The following is a 23,835-nucleotide window of genomic DNA, read 5'->3' as shown; positions in this document are numbered from 1 at the left end:
AAGAAAGTGAAAATGTTGCATGTGTAGTTGTTCATGCATTTTCACAGACTCTTGATAAATACCCACCATCATGCTGCCTTTGGCTTGCTTCTCTAGACAGTGGGGAGCCACGATGAGAGGGCCCAGGGTAAGGGGTCCGTAAGGTGCCTTTTTCCTCATAACCCACAGGGCTATGATGGGCTTTACCTCCCTGCTCCGACCCTAGTGTTAATGGAGATGATCGGGCCATTGAACTAGCTGTGCTGACCACTGCGCTGGGACGCCCTTTGGGTGCCTCCTCATAGCGGCCTCTTTCCCCACGCATCTCCAAATGAGAGGGTGTGTTGTGGTAAGAACGTGGTGAACTGGCAATAATGGAACGGACATCATGACGTTTTCCCGATGCAGCTGGCTCTGGCTTCATGGATGATCCCTAGAGATGAGCGCAAAAGGAATTAATGTACAATGCATTGAAAACATTAACATGAAGGTTTACATGGCATCTGTGCTCAATATTTAAACATAAATGTAATTACTTTTAAGACCCTCTTACTAACTCCACAAGGAAGAACAACATTACTGCCAACAAAGATATAGACTAACTTCAGAACAAAGATGTATTGAACATCACAGAAAAGGCCATTGCTGTAGTCATGACAGAGTACCTGTGCTATGATGCCTTCCTTGGTAGGCTGTCTAAGCTCCTCCCTGGGAATGAGGTGGATTGAACGTCCGGCCTCCTTCACCGTGGGAACCATAGATTCTCTGGCCTTCAATGGGTCCGAAAGTGAACCAGGCCCACGAGGTGGGGAGCCATCTCTCTTCATCTGTTTCGCCTCCCTCCTCAGGTAACCATCCTGAGGGTCCAGATGACGAGGTATACCTGAAATCAAGGTATTATATTATTCGCATCCCAAGAGGAACGGCACAGCTTTTCTTTACGTAGACAGAAGAGCTGAGAATAGACAGGAAAGACACAAAGAATGGTTCTGATCGGATTATACAGGCTCAGGGATTTTAAGAGGAGTTTCTTTTACTACTATCTCTAGGCAAGATGAGACAAGATGGTTTTTGGAGTTAACAGATTAAGATATTAATATCAACATGAAAGAAGACATGCTGCCAGTGGGAAATTTCTGGTAAGATAAAACAATCTGTCTTTTGAATAAAAAAAAAAGGGCTTTCTCTGCAGCTCTGCTGAGTGAGCACTCCAAGTACAAAAGTGAGAGCACAATGAGTGAGAGCCTCCAAGAGAAAAACCATCAGAACAGAAATGACAGATAAAACCGTATTCTATACTAAACTGTATTTTCTTGTAGGCGGACACATTTATATAAAGTTAACAGATATAGTATCAACAGTCAACTCCTTAAGAACTTCTCTAGACATATTTAAGATTCCATAAACATCCATACATCACCTAACAGACAATGATGTTAAGCTTTTTCTGTTTCATTATCAAACATACATCGAAATTATTCTTTTATGATTATTAAGAAGATCGAACTCAAGCCCCACTATCACATGTCAGCGAGTTTTTCCTCTGAAGTTGTCCTACCTTGTGAGATGGAGCCACGGATGTGATGGGCATCCTTGTAAGATGTGTGGTGTGGACTGTCCCTATCATGAGGCATAGCTCTAACAATCAGGCCTAAAAATGGGGGAAAAAGGGGGTTGAATGTGATTAAAACAGCCAAACAAAATGACAAACAGAGGTACACACTGAGTGACAGAAGGACAAGTGGTGTCTCTTACCTTCACAGTTGGCAGCAGACAGTGAATCCCTCATGGGCAGCCCTCTTGGAGCCCCTTCCATAACATCATAAGGGCGCTTCAGCCCCAGGACTTCCCCAGGTTGCCCCGAACCTCTGCCCTCATCCTTAGGAGTCTGAGAAGGTGGGCCTGAAAATGACAAAGAAGGGCCAAAGTGAAAGACATGCAGAGGAGAAAAGTGACGACCATAATCCTGTAAAGGGTACTGCTTAGGAAATACTAATGAGGTGTAAGTCATGAATGACCTAAAACGTAGTACAGTAGTTAAAAGATTAATTTAGTGGAAACCATTTCACTTATTGTGCTCGTGTCAAGATCAAAAAGAAAGTAACAGACTTTTTCACAGCAGACATTATGGCTCGTCGCAGCAGGAAGAACACAGGTGATTCTAAAAATGCTAATGATGGATCTGTTCCATTTCAGTGTCCCAGAAAGCCATTACACTGAGCTGGCATGAACAAACTAAAACCCTGGAACTAAAGCACCAACATGAAAAACACTGACCGTGAACTACAGTAATTATACCTGTTCATTTTCTGCCACAGCAACTTTCAATACCTACTGTGGAGAATGCCTACTGGTGGATGGTGTAGCAGGTATGTTGTAGTCTAGCTGAACACTTACGGTCATATGTGAGGATATGGGCACCGATACCCTCGTAGACCACATGGCCTTTAGGCAGCGGCTCATCCCTCTCTCGCTCAGCTCGGCTGCTGCTGTCTTCTGTGACCAGACGAGTTATGGTTCCTTTATACAGCACTTCAGCCGGTGTCCCCTGTGGAGAGGACAGAAATGAGACCGACGTGTTATCATCCCAGACAACAGCAGGTGATCTTAAGACAGAGTTAAAAGTCTGGTCTTACAGTCTGACTTTAATATGATGGGGTGTGGGAACTATAAAAGATTATTCTGGCAACCATGTAGCCTGCCCACTGAACTTTCTACAGAGGATGAAAAGATGAGAGCCTTAGTAATCCCACAGGAAATTCGACAAATAATGGAGAATAAAGATATATTTGCTCTATTATTTTAAATTCTTGCTATAACATGCTTGAAGAAAGAATATATTTTAACATACGTAGATCATTTGTAATACACTAAAATACTATAATAATAATACTAATAAAAAGATTGTGTAAATTTGATTTTTTTTTGTCACTATTACGCATTCAGATTTAGTCATAGCAAATATAAAAAAAGTCCAGTCAGGTTCAAGTACATGCACTGCTGGGTTTATGGCTTTAATTTTGTGCTTCAAATGTTTATACTGTGCAATTTTTGCTTTTACAACGTGACACCTGATTATACTGTGTTACATGACCTAAATTAGCGCTATAATGAAACTTGACAAAAGATAAGATAAACCTAACTACCAGTTACATGAAGACATTCTGTGCTGATAGTTACACCACTAAAGAATAATCACACAATCCATCACAAAATAAGTCCAAACCAAGCCAATAAAACTGATCAATTTAGTCAGGAATAAAGAGCTTTATTCCGGACTAATGAACCTTGTGTAACGTGTTTTTCAATGTAAAATGTAGATTGTTTTAGATGCAGAACAGATGCATTGTGCTTCTTGAATCGTTTTACCCCAGAGAGAGCATATGTTACAACTGTGAAAGACAATGGGACAAAAAACCTAGAAATAAACCAACACACAAGTAAGAAAAAAAGACAAAAACATAGCTTTGAAATACAAAAGATGTGGAGGTGGCAAACACTTGGCAACAACAGCAGCTGTGTTGAAAACGTTTGAGTCACATCAGTTGTACACTGTGTATGAGTCATGGTTTTACACTACTTGGTGAAGAGACCAGAGTGGAGGTGGATGACTGAGTTGGAGGTACAGTACTAGTGTACAAGGTCACATTTCTTGGTTATGTATAAAAACTCCAAGAGGTATCAGAAGACAATGCTGAATGTTTGGGGCTTGAGTTGTAATGTTTCATCTGACCTCCACTTGAAAATCAAATGGCATGAACTAAAGTAGCCCTATATTACTCATAGAATACAGCCATATTACCCTAACCACACCACATGAATCAAGTGATCCATCCAGCTTAGACTTAGAAAACGAAATCATCTGTCTCATAAGAATTAGAGCTGCACAATATACCGTTTGAGCACTGTCATCACAATGTATGTGTGAGCAATAGTAACATCGCAGGTCCTGTAATGTAGGAGGCAAATGAACTAGACATGTTCTCATCTAATTTCACCCTGGGTACCTGACACATACTGTGCGCAGCAATCCACCAATCACAATCGTTCTTAATCAGTTTGTCGAAGCAGACCACACCCCTGCACATGGAGTGAGTCACTGGTAACAACATTGAAAAATGAGCAACGAACAAGAGAAAATCACTGAAAACGAAAACTTGGTGCCAAAAAGAAAAGCAATGTCAGTTATCTGGAATTATTTTAGCTACAAGAAGGATGATACTGAAACGTGTTCTGCGTCGACAGTGCCTTGCAGCTGTCGCCACAACGAGAGGAAACACAACTAATTTGTTTGACCATTTACGTCAGCACCACACAGCTATTATATCCTCCTGAGTAGTTTTTCATATCACAATATATATCGCAGGGTTAAAAAAAAATAAAATAAAAAAAATGCATTGTCAGCTTTTTTCAATATCGTGCAGCCCTAATAAGAAGAATAAAATGTATTTCTACCTTTAACTTCTTCTTTACTATTCTACAATGGTGAATGACGGAGCACCGTTGGTCATATGTGCAGCACTTGTTTTTCCTCTTGTGCCAGGTGGGCATATCAATGACTGGGTTTATCCAGTGACTAGAGTAAATAGATAAATAAAAGAAGGAACAGATGCGGTACAGTTTGTACCTGTTGCTACGGTGACTAGGGTCACTAAGAGCTGTGATTATGTCACAGCAGCAGGGAGATCCTGCAGTAACAGCACTTGCCGTGCCTCATGACCTCTCAACAACTGTGCTGCCGTCTTTCATCATGAGCACACAAATCAAAACCACGTAATGCAAGCTGTTACACTGACTGGAGGAGTGTTTAACAGTATGGATAGGCTCTAAGACAGTGTTGATACTAGCAAAATTGAGCCACATGTACACATACTGATGAAAAGAACGGGAGTTTTTTTTCTTTAATGGCCATATAAACAGGTGCTATCGCAAACCTTAACCCAGTTTGACGGTGTCAGTTTCACTTCACCATTTAAACACACAAGTCCCTGAACTAAGCAAATCCCAGCAGCTAGAGCACATAATTCCTAGTCAGTAGTCAAAGACACCAGCAATAAGCATGTCTCCCAACAAATTGTGACAGGACATTACAAAACATTATGTGTAAAACATGTTAATATATATGCCTATACTTTTGAGGTTTTGTCATACACTACTAATATTATTTAGGACTGATTATTATGTAAGCACAACAGTGTAAATTGCTGCATTGCAGTTTATTTGCTAACCCTATCTGTATGGCCTGTCCAGAGGTTCTCCAAATAAAGAGGAAGAGAAGTGTTTGTCAGTTCTCTGTTGTAATGCACTACTCCAAATTTGGACAAAGTCAGCAGAATATTCATAACGCACTTGTATCAGGACTGGCACACCCAATGCGGAGGTGAACTGCACAAAGAGGAAAGTCTGCTACAGTACAAGTAAAATCATAGTGAGAGGGAATTATGTCCTAATAATGCCGGATTACTATATCTTCTGTCCACACAATCAGTTGAGGAAGACGACCAGTTAATGAGAACCTGGTTCTATCAGAGGTTTATTCAGGTTAAAGGGGAGAAAAGACCAAGTGCTTACTCAAGGGACATTTTTGGGACTTTCCCACATCATCATCATCATCATAACAACAACAACAACAACAATAATTTCCATGTACATTATGTTGATTTTGGTCTGGTGCTGTATCTAAATAAAACTCGACTGAATCAAACATCCTAAGGGTCAGGGTAAGTAACCCCTTCCCCTAAACAAAAGTTCACTCTTAATGCAGTTAACTTTCAGCAAATATTTTCTAAATAAAGTATTATTTACTACTAAAATACAAGCAAACTGGACTAACAATTTATATGCAAACCTTTTTTGGGTCAAATGTGTACTGCGCAGCTGTGTTATGCAGGAAAATGAACTTTCCAGATTAAGCCCCATGTGTCAGTATATACTAAATCTGCAAGCTCAAAGCACACTTGACCATGCCAGGCAAGTCCTGGTAAGTACTGTATGATGGATGTCCAGTGTTAGTTCACCTGAGTGATGGAGCCTCCCCGGTAGGATATTGAGGAATCTGGATGCATTCTGGTCCCTGGGATGCCCTTGGTGATACTGCCTCCTTGTACAGCTGGAATGGAAGCTAGAGGTTAAAAATAGATAGATTTTAACAATTTAAAGCAAGGTGTACGGCTACACTAACCATATTTCAGCAACAAAACACAGTGTAAGCAAACTAAGAAAAGTAATATATTATGTATAGCATGTGCATACAATAATATTAACATGATTGAGGATTAAAAGGTTTACAAAATGAACCACAGGAAATGTAACATGCCCATTTGATCACTGTTGACCTAAAATTGATTCTCAATTCCCAAAAATTGTACTATTCTATGAATGTTTCACCCTTATCAGCCCCCAGTGAGTACAATGTTTACCAGAGTTAAACAAGAATGCCTCCTGGTCTCCACATACTCGAAACATTACTGAAGTTAGACAAGCTTCACTGAATTGCAGTCATTACTTCTCAACTGGTTTTACTTTTCAACTGGTTTTACAGCTTGTGCTTGTTTAGGCTATTCAAGTATCTTTACTGTCTTGAGGACACACAGGGCTCATTTGGATTGGTGTTGATCTTTTCCAGTGCATTATTATTTCAGTATTAATGTGAGCATGTAACATCTTGAATGGTGGCAAAGTTAATCAGTTTTTAATTCATCTTTAATGCTGATATTTACTTGGAAAGTAACAGAGTGGAATTTACAGAAGGGAAATGCACGTTGTAATACAGTTCAGTTCACCCACCTCGTCCAGACGCACTATCATGAGGTGGCCCCTGTATTGACAGGTTATCGGGCTGAGAGGACGAGCTGCGAGGGGACAGCTGTTCCTGCTTTATCACGGGGAAAGAACCTGTTGTGTGGTACAAAACAGTTAGGGGATGAAAGAACAGAGAAATGGTAAGGAAACAGACATGACTACATATTACCAATTTCAAATGGATATAAAAGTTTAATAGTCAGCACTGTACTAGTATGTCAAGTATTGTAGGATTAAATTTATAAGAAGAGCGGCCATTTCTACTCACCCACTTTCCTCTGATCCATCCAAGACAACCCCATCTGTGTGGGGGGTACTTTCCCATGGTCCAACCCATGGGCTGGGCTATGCAACTGCACTGGGGTGCCCTAAAAAGTCAAGCAAAACATGGTCAGAATAGCGCAGTATTACATATGCTGTGAAAAATGGGTGGTCAGGCTCAAATCTTTTACTATTCTCGTCTGTTTCTATACTTTATATGGTGCTATACCTGTGTGATGGAGCCCCCTGGTTTGGTGGAGGAAATGAGAGGTGGGGGCTCTGGCATTGGAAGGGGTCTCACTGCGGCCAGCCTGCCACTGTCCTGTGGCAGACCAGGGATAGACGGGTGGCCCGTTTGCTGGAACGCTGGCAGATACATGGAGAATCAATTATATACCAAACATAAATGCTGAATGGAATGTATGGAAAATACTGTGCTGAACTCCTATACATGAATACACATTTATTTCCCATATAAGAACAGGATGGGGAGGGGCTCACAGTTGAAGTGGAGCAGGTGCTGGTCATGACTGATCTTGGCCATGTCTCGTGGGGACATGGGATATGGAGACATAACGGGCCGACCTAAGCTGGAGGTCCGCAGGTCATCAGGGCCCAGAGCCTGCTTCTTGGCTTCACCGTGCGGAGAGAAAGCCCGGGACTTTTCTGCAAAACAAAAACAGAATTAGGTCAAAGCACTCAAGCACTCAACTAGACTTGCACTGTTCAAGAAGCTGTCCTTCGGCTGCTGCTACTTCACCATGTCATCACCCTCAACACTTGCACTTTCTGTGGAACAGATCCAACAAATACCACAACTTCACTGCCATGTGGACTACTTTAATACACAAGAACACACTAAGAATAAAGCACAGATAAGGTTTTGACATGTTCAGCTGAGTCAAACAATGTAACTGAATAGACACACTGCAAGTGAAGAAGGAAAAAGAACCTATGTAGTCCCCACAGGAGGTGTAGTAACCACCTCTCAAACACACCACAGATCATCACATCCTCACAAAAGCATTTCATCTCGTATATAAAACATGCAGAAACCAGATAAACTGCTTTCCTACAACAAGATATTATGTTCAGTCTCAAGCTAAATGTTTGTAAAAGTTTACAAATTTGCGTCTGTAGAAGGTATGTAAATCATTTTTATTCCTTAAAAATTCATAAGAATGAATAAAAGGTGGTTTCTATGCTTTGGACTTCACAGCTGGTCTGCCCACTGGGTTATGAAAGACCTGTCTTTGTCTGGACTGTTGCTAAAAGTCTTACACTGTGCTCTCAGATATTCACATTCCACCAGCTCACAGTAAGTGCACTGAACTAGACTATATTCCCTTCTGGGTCAATAGCAATACCAGATCATTTATCAGTTCCCTTCTACATGAGTGTCCCAGAAACACCTGAATACCCCAAACACAAAAGAACACAGATTTCAAGGTTAGAGCATGTAGCAAGGACCAACTAAGTAAAACTAGATCAAATAATATGCAGCACTTTCATTAACCTCCATTTTACAGAGGTAATATTTTCTCTTTTCAGTGCTAATCCAACAGTGCAGTTCACAAACAGCCTTCAGTGAGTTCTACTCTTGATATTTGCTTACTAGTTAAGTACTGATGTAAATCGTGATTTGAATGTTTTACCAGCAACTCAGTGCTATAGATACCACAGGTAGGATTCTGTTGTGAGGGAGGTTTCGTACCATCTTTGTCGCTGGTGGAAGGGCTGCGTGGTCGGACACGAGGACTGCTACTGCGAAGAGCGTCTCTGTCTGCTTGTGGGGTATAAGGCTGTGGTTTTCCTGGCTGGCCTGAAAACTGCTGCTGCTGTTGCAGCTGTTGCTGTTTGACCTCCTGAGAGGACTCCCCATGAGCCATGGTGATCTGTTGCTGGTACAGAGCCAGGGCATGGGGAGGTAGTGCAGCTTTGCCACTACCACCACTCCGCTGATTGCCCTGCACAGAGGCCTCTGGCATCTGCACACAAGGATGAGAGGCAAAGGAAACACGTACACACATTATATACACACCACTCACATGACACAAATACACTCCTGCCTGGCATTTGACATATGGTTTGCCACATACAGTGTCTGATCACCATGATAGCAAAAAAAAAACATCTCTTATTTCTTGGTAAGCTGAAGTTTCCCTGGTGTCTGGCGTCTTATTTCTTCTCCACAAAGCAATCCATCTCTTCATCTTCCATCTGGCTGGCTTATCTTATACAAATATAACTTAGTAATCTCACCACCTATATGGTTATCTCTACAAGCCAGGAGACAGGGGTAGCAAGAAAGAGTGTGTTTCTATGATCAGTGCAAGTCAAATGGGTTACAACGCTTTTAAAGGGCTGGCAAAGCTGACATTTCACCTGATTGTTGTACGGTGTGTGAGAATCTAGGTGTATATTAAGCACAGAGGCAGATAAACTCAATTCATTCAACTTGTGACTCACAATGGGTGGTATAGCAGCAGCCCTCTGTTTTAGCTGCTTCAGGTCCATGGGCTTCTGTAGCGCTGAGGATATGACTCCGTCATGAGCATAGTTTAGTAAGCTTGGCCGTGGAGAAGTCATTCTATAAACACAGACAGAAACACTATAGGTTAGTGCCCTCACCTGAACCCCTATACAACAATGCATTAGAAAATAACTCCACATGGTGGAAACTCGAGAATCTGATTATGTTTCCGTCCTACATACTGCCTACCTTCTCTCCAGGAAGCAGAGGCACATCTTACTCACAATCATTACTCATTAGATGAAGTATTCAAAGACAGAATGCTGAGTCGTCACAGGAATACATGGGATGTATGTGGGATTTATGTAAAAGCAGGTTGAGAATGTGGAGGAAAAAAAGTGTACCATGGCCTGCACATCTGTCGAAAGCACACAGCACTCACTGAATCACAGACACACACATGAACACACACAAATACACACTCACTCCCTTTGTTTGCTTTGGCAGAGAGGGCAGCGTTTCCCTCGGCTCTGCCAGTACATGCAGTCTGCTGTCATGGAAAAAATTGAACAAATACCGTGCAAACAAGACTAATCACTCCTCCCACGCACTTTGACACCCATTTCTTGTGCCCTCATTCAGACAAACACACATATATAAAATATACACTGTATATAGTACTCTCATTCACACAAAGTGCAAATAAAATCTCTGGCTGATAGAAAAGAGCAACCTGTGGCGTACACACAAGTGGTTTTCCAAATACGGCTTCACTGCAGTACAGTGTAGCTAGGCAACTAAAAACACTTCAAAACCTTCGATGCTTTATTTTGTGTTGTCTGCTGTGGTAGACCAGAGAAGTAGGACACCTAGTAAACCAACCCTCAAAAACCATAAGCCCTTTGACATCGAGAGGCTTGATCAGGCTCACAGAAATCATCAGTAAAACAATATAGAAATACCTAGAAAACTATTATTTTATTAAACAATAAAATAGAAAATGTTGTGTGTGTGTGGGGGGGGGGGGGGGGTTGCTTTGAAAAACCAATTTTGACTACTGTTATGATAAGCCTTACCTGGTCTTATCTGTGTTGTCGGTCTCCTCAACCTCATCAGCACTGCAAGTGGCACTAGAGTCACTGTCGCCATGGGAGCCTGTTTTGGCCCCATGGTCCTTCTTGGAGCTCTTGGTGGAGCTTTTCACATCCTCTGTGTCCGCAGTGGGAGGTTTTTTGTCTGTGGAGTCGCTGGGAGGTGGTGGTTGCAGCTGATCCTTAATGGGCTCCCCTGTCTCAGTCTTTATCTCCTGCTTGATGGCAGCGTCTGCATCTTCTTTAACTGGAGGTTTCTCATCCCCTGCCTGGCCCATGTCGGAGCCAGCTGCCTCCTTGTCTCCAGAGTTAGAGCTGCCCTTTGACCTACATGAGCCATCCTCCTTGGCCTTGCTGTCCTCTGATGAGTGTGGCGAAGGCAAGCTCTCCGTGTCAGAGCTGTTGTTGGCTCCACCTGAAAGAGAAACAAAGAAACATAGATCAGAGGATGAGAATAAGTGTCTACTGTAAACCATATTTTATCTCCATATCCTTTTTTTTCCCCCTCCCTCTTTTCTCCATCTCTTTCTGCTAAACCAGATTCTCCACAGTGCCACTCTTCTGTGTAATCAGGTTTCACTGTACAATAAGGAGGAACACAAAACCAATTGGGTTGATGGACGGAATCCCCCAGGGCTTCAGCGTTCTATTGTGGAAGTACAGACTACACAGTATACTTCTATCAACAGACTAGAGCCGTATATTCAGGGCACTATTATGCTTGTCACAGTGGAAGATGATTCCTTGAGCTACAACAATGAGCAACTCAAGGGTTTACATGGTTACATTAAGGCTCAGAAACAGGACATTTTGGCCACAGTAACCCTGTTAAGAAATCTATTTTACTTCATTCCATACATTTCACAAACGACATCTCTAAAACAACACACACAAGGATTTGACTCATTTTACATGATTAAATACTGAAGTAAAGGAAATGTTTGTCAATTTACAGAACACCTTTCTCTACATATAAACTGGCAATGGAAACAACTGGATGATGCAAGCTACATAAAAAATTTTCTTCTTTATTCACTCAGTTAGTCCAGACTAAGTCCAACTTCATGACGTTGATTATGTGAAATATCAGAATGATAGAAGAGCTACATTCTAATATTGTCCTATATTGATATTTGTCATATTTTCAGTTGATCAAAAGTTTACTTGTACTTAAATATTTATAGGGTTGTCTTTGTGCAGCTTGAATAAAATGCTTGCAGTAGCCTGTCACAAGCTCCACATAACAGGAATTTTGGCCCACTCCTCCTACAGAGCTTGTGCAACTAATTCAGGTGTGTGGGTGTCTTTGTACAAACTCGCCTTTTCAATTCAGCCCCCAAATGTTGTATTGGATTAAGGTCAGGGTTTTGTGATGGCCACTCTAAAATATTTACTTTGCTGGCCTTAATCCATATTGTTACCATTATGGAAGTATACTCCAGATCAATACATTTCTGAAATATGTGTCAAAGCTTCATCCTGACTGATGAAATTTTAACATGTACACATAATTCTCCTTTATGATGCCACCAGTGAGGTCTACTAGAGTGACAAAACAACATCTCAAGCCTCAACTTTCTCTCACCATGATCATCACAGCCAGTTACATATTTTAATCTCATCTGAGCAGAGCACATTCCTTCCAAGGCAAGATCTTTATCTTTAACAATCTTTAGTCTAGGGTTTTATGCCAGTTTTTGGAGTAGTGTCTTATTCACTCTACTGTGGCTAAAGATACTTTTGTGCATCCAACATCTTTACTAGTTCAAAAAGTGTTGTCCTGGGATGGTTCTGAATCTGTCCAACCACAATATGTTCGTTTCTGGCAGTCATCTTATACATCTTCTTCAGGAATGATTTGATGGCTGTGTATTCCAGTACAGTTTGCTTTTGTTTGTTATTATTTGTACTGATGAACACATATATAGTTATACATAATGTATCTTGTCTGATTCCACTGGGTCTGAAAGGAGGCATAATAATATAGCCTTAATTAACTAACAAAAGGAATATAAATCATTAAATTTTCTGAACTGTGACAACTCCATATCTAGTGAGTGGCGTACCTTCTCCATCTTCAGGTGCTTCCTCTTCATTGCCACTGGCCCCTGAACCCTCCATCTCCTCCTCCTCAGCCGCATATGGAGCACTGGCCTCCTCACTCTGTGAGGCTTTGCCCCTGCGACGGGCCTTTCGCCCCCTCTCCTGGTGAAAATAAACACATAGTAAATAAAAAAATAAAAAAAAAACGCTGATGTTATGCTAAAAGAATTAACTACTTTACTTGGTAACCATCGTGAGTTATAGTATTATCAAGTCAAGCATGAAGCACATATGACTCAGAAATCTTCCATATGCTTACCGATTTCATTTTATGCTGCTGCAGAATCTCATCCAGTTTCTGCCTTTTCTTGTAGTTGAAGTAAAAGTTCTTGCATTGTGACACAGTTTTTGATCCCACCATCTTGGCGATGGCGGACCAATTTCTACCATACTGGAGAAGGCCTGGAATTAACAGATGGTTAAGCAGAAGGATTAGCATGCCGGACAGGCAGACGTAGCATTGCATAACAAAAACATCTCCTCTCCGTATCAAATAGGGTTTCCTGTGAAGCTGTAAAAAATGATGGAAGTCAAGCACTTATAAAGACAGTAAATCTAATGATCATTTAATTTTTATATTATTACTAATAGTGCGCAGTGCAAGAGACTCTGCAATAAATCAATGGCAATAAACATCTGTCCCAAAACAGCTGTCAGACCTGGAGCATAGCCAGGGAGTTAAGTTTGTGGTACCAAATTAACACAGTCCTGCTTTCCATGCAGGAGCGTGGCTTAATACAAAATATACAACAAGAAAGTAAGTGAGGGGAGGGCTTGTGTGGTGGTTGATCTGTCACTCAGACGAATGACATCACTAACTCTCCCCACCGGGGTCATTCTGTGTCATATTCTGACTGACTTTGATGTGACCCAGTTCCAAGAAACCCTGGTCCTTTACCCAGTCAACCACATGACTGTGCCTTACACAAGAGTCTACAGGCACCCGCTGGGCCAGAGCTGTGATAGATCAACCTGTCATGAAAATACACACTCACACGCATATACACAACTGTTTAGTGTATGTGTGCTAAAAGAAGACACATAGAAAGCAGTCAGTGTGTATGTCCGAGTAAGTGAGAAAGACAGATAGTGTAGAATTTGCGCCGGTGTTTCCCCTCTAGAGTCGGCTGTTAGCTAAAAGCAGCTCATTAACAGTGTGTGCTATAAGAGGCTTAGCTTACACCACCCACTTGTTTCCTGTGCCAGCCTGACAGGTCCTGGCAGCAGGACAGCCTCTCAAATTGTGTTTGTGTGTGTGGTGGTTGTTATTAACGGGCACAGTGCCAAAACCTCCTGGGACAACCTTGGACATGGGTTCAGAGGTCTCTGCACCTCATCGCTTAATGGAGGCAGTAGGACAACAAGCACAACTCATAGCCAAAGGAGAAAAAAGGACAGCCATTTACAGCCCTGTCTATCCTTGTATAAATCAGGATGTCTGACTGATAGCAACATGGTTATCAAGAATAAGTAATACTTTAAATAACTGTTCACCTCTACCGTTATGAGCACCACTCACACAGTTTATCCATCACACCTTGAGAAATCAGATTTAGAAAACAGTTTGTATTTTGACAGGAACATTTATAATGACGATATGAAAATGCATGAATATCAACTAATAAAAGCAATCTCTTGTAACAACCACTGTATTTTTCTCCAAACTGACATAGGTGTGTCATTTTGAAAGTCTGACAACATCTGCTGTCAGTGTCAATGGGGAGAATTTATTAATGCCAGTATAAAAAGAACTGTAACAAGGAAAGGTGATCTTAAAGTCTGAACTGCTGTCTGAAAGCTACTGCGCACCTACAACCTGTCATGTCCTAAAGTGGAAGAGATATTTCAGCTGAAATATTCATCGTTGCCACTAAAGGCTTTGCTAGAAAAGCTTCTATAAGGCAGAAAAGAAAACAGTTCTGGTGTCCCCAGCTTACTCCACAAGAGTCCATGACCAACTATCAACCTTTAACAGCCGACTACACAAAAACACACTTGTGCAAAAGCAAAACATTATCAAAGACACGTACAGCAGCACGGTATCACATACATTCAAACCAGTAAGACAAGCACCCAAGCACCTTTTTTGCACCTAGTGAACCCACGGTAATGTACACTACAATTCAATTTACAGAGAGTCAAAGGTCACTTTGTTATGACCTCCAACTACACTGCGTTTATTCCACAGTATGCAAGTACACAAAGCATAATCCAAAACAGCTCTGCTTGACTCAGGGCCTAAGTTGCTAGAGCAACACACAAGGAACAAGCATCCAATCAGCATCAGCCATATTGAAGCAGGTGGTAGCCTCGCACCCAATAAGAACAGTGTATTCCCATTAGCTCCTCCCAGAGAGAGTCCAATCAACACCTTGTGCAGCTAGAACGTGGTTGTTCCTGTCTGTCACATGCCTGTCACTCCAGCCGTCGTCTCGTGGCCCCTGCTCTGGATAACACTATCAGACAGTCTGATCTCTGGAGGGCCAGCCGGGAAGCTCTTCAGGGCTGGGCCTTCCGATCCAGAGCAGAGATGAAAACAGCTCAGTCTCTGTGCTCTTCCTGCCAGCTGGCTTGATACTTGAGCCGGTGTCAGGTTGACATGCTCCAAAACAGCACATGCTCCTGGCCTCTCCCCTCCCTTCCTCTCACTGTGTACCCCCTGTGCTTCAGTGAGTGCTGGTCTGTTCTTCTTTGCCGTGTCTCTCCCCAATGGCGGTTGTCTGGGAAGACTTCCACAGGAAAGTGGGACTGTGGGGCGGTGCTATGTGCTCAGCCTCTCTCTCCCCTCATCTGATCTCTCCTCTATCTCTCTTTTTTTCCCTCCCTCCCTCCCTCAGTCAGTCCGTCCCTCCCCCTGCCTCACTCTGCCAGCAGGCACAGAAGCAAGCACGCACACACTAACCAGTGCACACACAAACGCATGAGTGAGTAGACACTCACTCGAACCCTCTCTCTGTCTCTCTTGTTAATACTCTAGCACACAGACGCAAACACACACAGGCAGTCCAAGAGTAAACAGAGAGCAGAGAGAGATAGAGAGAGCAGAGCCACTGAGAGAGCAGAGCCACTGAGCCAAAGAGACAATGGAGAAAGGGAAAGGATATAGAAATGGAGAGTAAGCAAAGAGAGAACAGGGGGAGGCAAGAGGGGGAGAGAGGGAGTTGATGTTGATACCATGAGAAAGCATAAAGGCTTTCACATTTTTCCTGACTGACCTGCTTTTCATCTTGAATGTGACCTCTCCCCAGTCTATAACAACACAGAGTGAGAGGAGAGAGAAAGTGAGTGGGGGAAAGAGTCGCTTGCCAAATCTTCCACAGCACTTGCCAATCTGGGCCGCTGCCATCTCCCACCCAAGAGAAACGGACAGAGAGAGAAACGGAGATAGAGCCACAGCGGAGGAAAAAAAGGGGGAAAAAAAGATAATCTAGCATTCTCTACCTGCTGCTCCTTTAAATGGGTTCTTCCAGCAAGCAGAGCAGGGGCCATTATCCAGCTGCCTGCCTGCGCCCAAGCAAAGCCTGGCAGATTAGTGCACTTACATAAACACCTGCCAAGAAGGGTGCACATGCAAACACATACAGCTCTGTGTATACGCAAAGACACAACCTTTGCAACACATTTCTTGAACACCTAAACACACAGGCAGAGATGGAAGGTTTATGGGAGGCGGTGTACAAAGCTTAGCTGCCCCTTGTTTGAGGTATCTTTATGAGCAGTGAAGACAAGTGTGAGCCACCCCAGAGTGTGACATCTTTCACAGCCCTACCATGCTTGCTTATGTTCAGCCAGACACTATAAATGCCATTATTCAGATCTGTTTAGCTCAAGGGGATAAACACATTAACATAAGGATGCCCAAGCCTCTTTAAAACATGTACACGTGAAGTACCTGTAAGGGAAACCACCTTGACAAGTTTACCCAATACTGTGACGAAGTGAAAACTGGTACTGAGGGGTGTGCGTTCTTGGAAGGGGAATCCCTTTTGGCAGATGTGGAGGTACTTGTTAAAACTAATGAAAAATGAGCAAGAGCAGCTCGTCGTTTTCAGTCCTTGATACTGTAGTTGGAGCTCTATGGTTGCAGTTACATAAGCCCTTCATAGAAGCCCTGCTCCCACCGAGCTGCCAGGCTAATCCTCTGGGATGGAGCGCCCCACTAATCCCACTGCAGGAGAATGGAACTGAAGACATTAACCAGGATTACTACACAGGACCATGTTCAAGCCAGGCCAGCACCCGTTATCACAAAATAACCCATTAACACACAAATGCAAACCCCAAATTGTAGGAGATGTCACACATACTGACACGTGCAGTAAGGTGAATGTGATAACTTGCTTAAACCAAATGCAGTTTCAATATCAGGTTAAAGATACTGATAGGAACTCAGAAGAGACTTAATCTACTATTTATTATTCAGAACGACAGGTTAAATTACTCATAAGCAGAACTGAGAGTCACAGAAGGCTGATGATGACACACCTTGTAGAAATGGCCACAAAGCAGCCGCCTTGCAGAAGAATTGTGTTGAGTCATGAGGAGACACCAGGATTTGACTTTACAAAAATAACACTTAGGAACCTGAGACCAAGTTTTTAAAAAAAAAAAATGCAATTTAAGAACTGATAACGTAAGAAATCAAAAGCTGATAATGCTAACAGCAGTGCTTCTAGCCATCTTTATGCCACATGAAATGTGTCTTTTTTAAAATACGCCAAGAAACAGAAACCAGGTCTGACAGTCATTTTCTTATAACAGATCAGTGGGGAATCCCATCCAAAAAGTACTACAAGTGAAAAACCACTGAGAGTAAGGACCTCATTCAATCAGTAACTCAAGTAGAGACTCATGTACTGCACGCGACAAGCACTGTGAAACACACTTGTGCACACTGGTGGTGGAAGGAAAATGGGCAGAGTGTCAGCGACCTCTGTGAATCAGCCATAGGCTTCTGGGTAATCTTCAGTCAGAGACAATAAACAGGCCAAGTTAATGACTGCCGCATTTGCAGGGGCTGGCTGATAAGAGGCAGGTTTTATAGCCTGCTTGATAAAAAGACAGGCTGCCTTGACCCAGAGAAAAAGGGGAAACAGCTCCAAAGAGCTACGGCCCTAGCTCAAGCAGACTAACAATATTCACGCTTAGACATAACCCTGCAGCACGTGGCAGTTGCTGCCTCACTAACAGGAAGTCACAGCCTCATCACTTTTCTATTGCGAAAAAAAGAAAAAAAAAAGTGTTCGTGGGTTATTGCTAGTGTTTTTTTGTTTTGTTTTTTTGCATCTCTATTATGCACATTGAACACAATGAATTTACACCTCACAGGGAGAAGAAAAGGTTTACTTTGTGTTACCTTTTTTGGCAGTTTCCATCTCTTCTTCAGTCCAGCGAGAGCTCTCATTCATCTCCAGATTGGCTGTTTAAAAAAGAGAGCAAGAGAGAGAGAGAGAGAACCACCAAGTTAGAGTTAGAGGCGGCAGAAGGAGGGGGGAGTGGGCAGTTGTCACAAAGTCAGTTAGGGAGTGACTGACAAGTGAAAGAAAGAAGAGAGAGAGGAATTGGAGAAGAAAACAGAATAAGAGGGTGGGGGGCGGGGTAGTTTTAACTGCTTGCCAGTGAGGCACTGCAGTGTGGGTCGCTAGGGACTGTTTGTTTTAGATGGAGGAAGCAGGAAATCCAAGGAGAGAAGTCAGTTAATGATTATAGACATAACAACTGGCTTCTTTCCCCACACAGGCCATAAGCCAGGCCGACCCTGGCCCTGCCTGGCAGTCAACGGAGCTGGAGCGTGCATTTATGTGTCCTCTACCCGGACCTCTGAAGGGCACAGTGGCCACCACTGCTGCCAGCAGGAGAACAAACAGTGGTGGAGGGGGGCTGCAGATGAGAGCCCCTACAGCTCCAGTCACCTGGGGATTCCCTGTGTCTAAACCTGTGCAGCAGGAGCAACTGCAGCAGGTACAAACAACTGCTGAAACATCAAAATTTGCTGATAGCCTGCAGCAAGAGTGTTAGTGTGTGCATGGCTGACTTACCACCTGCAAGGAAACAAAGAACTAAATAGGGGACATTGCTGACACGCTGTGTATTATGTCCTTTACAAATATACTTTTGTCTTCTGCTAATAGATAACAATTAAAATACATTCTCATTGCAGTCATTTTTTTCAGTGTTTTGACTCCCTACAATATCACTTCTAGGTATCCTGTGGGCAATGTGTGTGAAAAGATAGACTGGATGAGTGAAAACAAAAGGAACAACAGTGCACTCTTGTGGTGAGGACACAGCTAGATCAAAGGTGACAAAGTCGAGGTGAAACAAATTTTTCACCAGCGCTGAGCTCCATTCCTGCATGACTGAATTTGAATATTGAATTGATTCATTGTCAAATTCAATTATACATAGTAAAAAAGGTTTCTTTCAATTACCTGTTATTTCAATACGTAGCTTGTGATAAATAAGCATATTTCTTGTCATGTCTCTTACGTTAAAATCACATGGAGACTAACATAAGAACAAAGACAGAATAATACAACAGAAGCAAAAGTGGTAATAAGTGGTGCAGTGCAGCAGAGACTGACCAAGCTCATTGTTAATGGGTGGTGTGGTTGTCTCCTCCACTTCACTGGTCATAGAGCGAGTGATGCGGCCCTTGCGGCGCCCCTGGCTGTTGGCTGTGCGTCGACCCTTAAAAGCCACTGTGGGCTCTTTATCCTCTGCATCCTCTCCAGAGGTGTCGTCCCTGCATTTCAGAAAGCACAAACCAACTCAGCAAAAGATACACAAAATGTTGGATGCATATAATAACATTTTTTGCATTACGCTGCTATATTTAAAAAAAGGATGTTCTTTAACCCTCAAGGTTTAGAAACTTATGAGACTCAGCTACTGTTGAACATTTTTAAGGCAGACCTGTAATTTAATATAATTTAATACTGGCATCCACCAATTAGTGAAGTTGTAGTTTCCAATACTGATTTTATTCCTTAACTTATACGTGTGAAATTTTGTTACTGCCTGTTACTGCATTAGATGATTACTGCCAAAATCATCTAAAACAATCTAACTTAAAAAAAAAAAAAAAAGAAAATAAGAGAAAAAGAAAAAAAAGAAAAAAATTCCGTTCATCCTTGAGTTGAAGACATACTCTCAAAGTGGTCCTGAAAGACAACCTGGAGGCATTAAGCCTCTAGCCACGTCTCTAGCTGCAGACAGGCATAAAAACTCAACAAAAATGGCAAAACGTTCATTCTATTGAAACAAAGTCTAATACAATTTTTTCTTTGATGCCATTACAGGAAAAGCCTAATTAAGTTAGTCGCAAATTCAAAAAGTCTGTAAGTCTGGATTATAGTGAGATACACCCAAGAAATGAAATGTTGACAGGAGATTCAGCAATGCTGCAGATCGAAACACAAACCTGCACCTGAAACATGAGCCCTTATGCAGACACTGCTTTTTCGTTCTTTTTTTTTTTTTTTTTACTAGATAATTTATTGAGTGTCAGCACAATGGCATGCCAGGAGACAGCCACTGAGTTTGAACCCACTGCTACTCCATTCATCTTCTTACAACTCCATTAATCTTGCTGAAGGGAGATGGTGGCACACTAAATATAGGCGAACCAGCTGTGCCAGGGGTGACAACCAGGCAGCAGGGTGTGCTGGGAGTCAGAGTCTCCCAGTTTTGCCTTAGAGCAGGGGGGGGGCGATGAGCACTGCTTCTTCAGCATCTTCTAATCTGACACTTGTGCTAATATAGCCTGCCTTGCTTCTACTACTGTTGTGCACTTCATCATCTGACAGCAAAGTATAGTTCATGAATACAGAGACAGTATGTTGTATTTATTATCTATCAGTTTTCAGGCTACAGAAAGCAGTGACATTCCATCTGTTGTTTTGCATCCTTTGCTGGCGCTGTGCCTGAAATCACCCCTGTACGCCGCTGCACCCACATGCCACCCATACTCACTGTGACATTAAAACTGACAGCCAGGTTAAACGTGCTACTTATTTTACCCACCCAAAAAAATGCAGACTAACAAAACAGCAGAGAATTTAAAAAATGAGGACTTGGCATCCATTTGAGAAGGGGAGAAACATAAACAGGAAAACAGCTGTTTTAATAAGGAGAACAAATGGATGCTTGAATTTGCCGTAGGTGGAAAGTCTGGCTGGCGGGGAGGGAGTTAAGGGTTACAGAATGATTGGATTTCCAGATCTGCTCTCTCTAGCCAATACCTAAACCTAGCCCAAACAGTGCAGCCTACTACAGCTGTGTTTTTAAGGAGATAGAAGTTAACATAAGAGTGTAGATGCTAGAAATATCAGGAGGTTGGGTTAACAGCAGAGATCTGGCATCAAGTCACGTACCTATTTACTGTCCTATTTCCCCATTGCTGGTTTTGTCAGTACTAGCATGAAACTTACTTCATTCCATCGTCTTTTTCTTCAGCTTCATTTTTTTCTTCATCCCTCTCTCCTTCCTTCTCTTTCTCTTCCTTCTCCTTGTCTTCCTGGCTGCTGCGGTTCACTTGTTGCTGCTGCTGTTGTTGTTGACCGTGCTGCAATGAAAAGACAGCAACAACAAGGCACTCCATTACAAAGATAATCTCAGGTAACAAGATACACAGACTTACAAACAAACAACCAGCACTCTATTGTAACCTGTATACCTTGAACACAACCACTTCAACAACAGACAAACACGAAAGACTGATGTAGGTACATATTCTGTGATTTTTCTGATATATTAATACTGAATTATGCTAATAAAAGTCATGTACTTAATGCCTTGTTGACACAAATACATACATTTTACTCAATCAATATATTGTTTCTATGTTTAGGGTTCTCATTCACATGTAAACAGTGTTTCAAAAGCGTCCTTTTTAGTGACCTGAAAGCACCTTGTAAAGTGAGAACTCTGGCTTGTGTGTATCCAGGTTTGTGAAATGAGTAGGTCTGAAACAACAATGGCAGATATATAGATTTCTTTACATCTGGTTTTTCCTTGAAATTAAAGCAAAACAGTTTAAATCGACATAGATAGATAATAGAAATAAAAGTACCAGAATCTGAACCAACACTTTACATTAACATTAACTAAAGTTTATAATTTAACTAGGCATTGCTGCTCAAATTCATAACAGGCTAAAACCTCTGCTCCACCTTTTTTACCTCAGGACACAGTGTCTGTACTTTAAAATGTGCCAGAAACAATGGCTTGAGTTATTTTGTAAAATACCAGTCATGTTGACAGAATTTTCTTTAGGAAAAAAAAAAACTGTGGAGAAACTGTGCGATAAACAAATGGTGTGGTTATGAAGACTGTCGGCTGTCTATGTAGATAATCTGTCCTCTGAAGAGAAAACAGTAAAACAGTACCATTGCATTTTCTCTGCTCTATTTCTAAAGATTTGGTTTCACTTTAGAGTCACAAAAAAATACTAACTCAAAATCCTATCATTTACTTTCTGCATAGTCAAACAAAACAGGACATGAAAGTTCCGATATTACAGCTGCGCTTCTGCCGTATAACTTTTGCTCTTTAAGCATAGAGAACCACTTCCTTGCCCATTTCCTGCCTGTCTGGGCTTTTAGGGTAGAGTTCAGAATAGTACAGACATGCAGTCTGCCCAAAAACCTGAAACAGCATTTACTATTGATGAAGCAAACATACTTGCACTGACAAGAACAACTACTCTATTAAGATGTTGCCTCTGGGACAATGTGCGTCCAAAGAAACAAAAACCTCTGTGGATACCTTCACTACATATCAGCCTGGTGGCAAGGGGACATAAAAAGGACACAAACTAAGACAGAGAAGGGAATGTTCTGTAGAGCCAGAGAGAGGAACAGAAAAATTAAAGCGAACAAAATAGCACAGAGATAAGACAAAAATGCACCTGTCACTCATAGAAATTACCTTTATCTCCATTTGCATAATATCGCTAATGCCATTTTCCTTTGAGATTACCTTGCACAGAAGAAATAACAGCCGTAACTCAATAAGACCTAATGTCTTTGAGCCATATGTGCTGCTCAAACAGTTAGGCCAGTCTCCAGACAAATCATCAGCCTAATAATCTCCATCCACTCTGACTACAGAGGTCTGTCAGCACTGTGCATCCATACATGCTGCAGGCTGATCCTAAAGCAGCTCTACACTGTACCAAATGGATTATACACAGCATCCACTTCAGTTCATTGCTGAGGGGAGAAAAAACTCAAAGAGGCTGAAAACACATTAACATCTACATTAAGATGGTAACTATACTCACTATCTTGTCCATTTCCAAATATTCTATAAGTATCTGCAGTCTTTTTTTTTTTTTTTACCCAGAGCACTGCACTTTATTTTCCTCTTCTGTGGCTACCTCCATTTGTGACTGTGAATCATTAGTACAACTTGCTACTTGTGTGATGTGGAGCAACCACCAGGTAATGAGCGGAGGTTCCTTTAAGAGAGACACCATCCTTGCACGCACAAGAAAAGGTCAGCAGTAAATTAATGTGCCATTTCATTAGCATCCACAGCCACAAAGTTTAACACCGGTACCTGATCACAGGAAGCTCATTAGCAATAGATCTAACCAATATTTAAAAAAAAAAAAAAGCTGCCAGTGTAGAAATAATGCTGACATGAGGGCTGGGAAAACTGTTATTTGATTACGAACTGCACAACCTTTGGCATGTTTCTTTATTCTTTATCATACTACACAGATTAGACTCCCTCACTGTTGTGCAGGGACATCACACCACTAATGCTGCTAAAAAGGACATAATTCACAGAGTTGCATCTTTTCTTTACCAGCTTCACACATTTGCTTGCCATGCTTTGCCCTTTTAAAATGCTCGACTCAAAATGTAAAATAGACAAATACAGCTTTTGTTCATGGTCAAAGTGCATCATGTTGCTACTGTCAAGATGCATTTGAAATGGAATATGAGCGTAAAGACTGAAATAAAAAATAAACTTTTCTAGCTAATAGTATTAGTTACTATCATTATGAGCCAAATGCCTTACAGCAGGTGACCCGTTTGCAACAGGACACTGATAATGTCAATGCATCTGCCTATGAATGACTTCCCAAGTAAGAAGAACATCTAACATTTTCAGGCC

General features: G+C 41.8%; 1 protein-coding gene across 5 annotated transcripts in view; it reads right to left on the bottom strand.

The window, feature by feature from the left end:
- ncor2 (nuclear receptor corepressor 2) overlaps positions 1–23,835 on the bottom strand; it is a 94,734-nt gene that overhangs the window by 11,905 nt on the left and 58,994 nt on the right. For 3 of the 5 annotated variants that reach the window (XM_030142501.1, XM_030142502.1, XM_030142497.1), the window contains 18 exons: positions 21,141–21,274; positions 19,293–19,453; positions 18,065–18,127; positions 12,968–13,110; positions 12,672–12,810; positions 10,591–11,020; positions 9,511–9,631; positions 8,756–9,029; positions 7,543–7,707; positions 7,271–7,407; positions 7,049–7,148; positions 6,766–6,873; positions 5,997–6,100; positions 2,377–2,527; positions 1,735–1,881; positions 1,538–1,630; positions 645–862; positions 67–412 (listed from right to left, as the gene is read on the bottom strand). In XM_030142501.1, the coding sequence (XP_029998361.1) occupies positions 67–412; positions 645–862; positions 1,538–1,630; positions 1,735–1,881; positions 2,377–2,527; positions 5,997–6,100; positions 6,766–6,873; positions 7,049–7,148; positions 7,271–7,407; positions 7,543–7,707; positions 8,756–9,029; positions 9,511–9,631; positions 10,591–11,020; positions 12,672–12,810; positions 12,968–13,110; positions 18,065–18,127; positions 19,293–19,453; positions 21,141–21,274 (3,034 nt within the window). Of the gene's footprint in view, positions 1–66; positions 413–644; positions 863–1,537; positions 1,631–1,734; positions 1,882–2,376; positions 2,528–5,996; positions 6,101–6,765; positions 6,877–7,048; positions 7,149–7,270; positions 7,408–7,542; positions 7,708–8,755; positions 9,030–9,510; positions 9,632–10,590; positions 11,021–12,671; positions 12,811–12,967; positions 13,111–18,064; positions 18,128–19,292; positions 19,454–21,140; positions 21,275–23,835 lie in introns of all 5 variants that reach the window. The other 2 variants (XM_030142498.1, XM_030142499.1) reach the window with 2 other exon arrangements.

Source organism: Sphaeramia orbicularis, chromosome 9 (genome assembly GCF_902148855.1).
Source record: "Sphaeramia orbicularis chromosome 9, fSphaOr1.1, whole genome shotgun sequence".
Classification (NCBI taxonomy): Eukaryota; Metazoa; Chordata; class Actinopteri; order Kurtiformes; family Apogonidae; genus Sphaeramia; species Sphaeramia orbicularis.
Note: the sequence above shows the minus strand (reverse complement) of the source record. Positions and strands in the feature narration are given on the sequence as shown.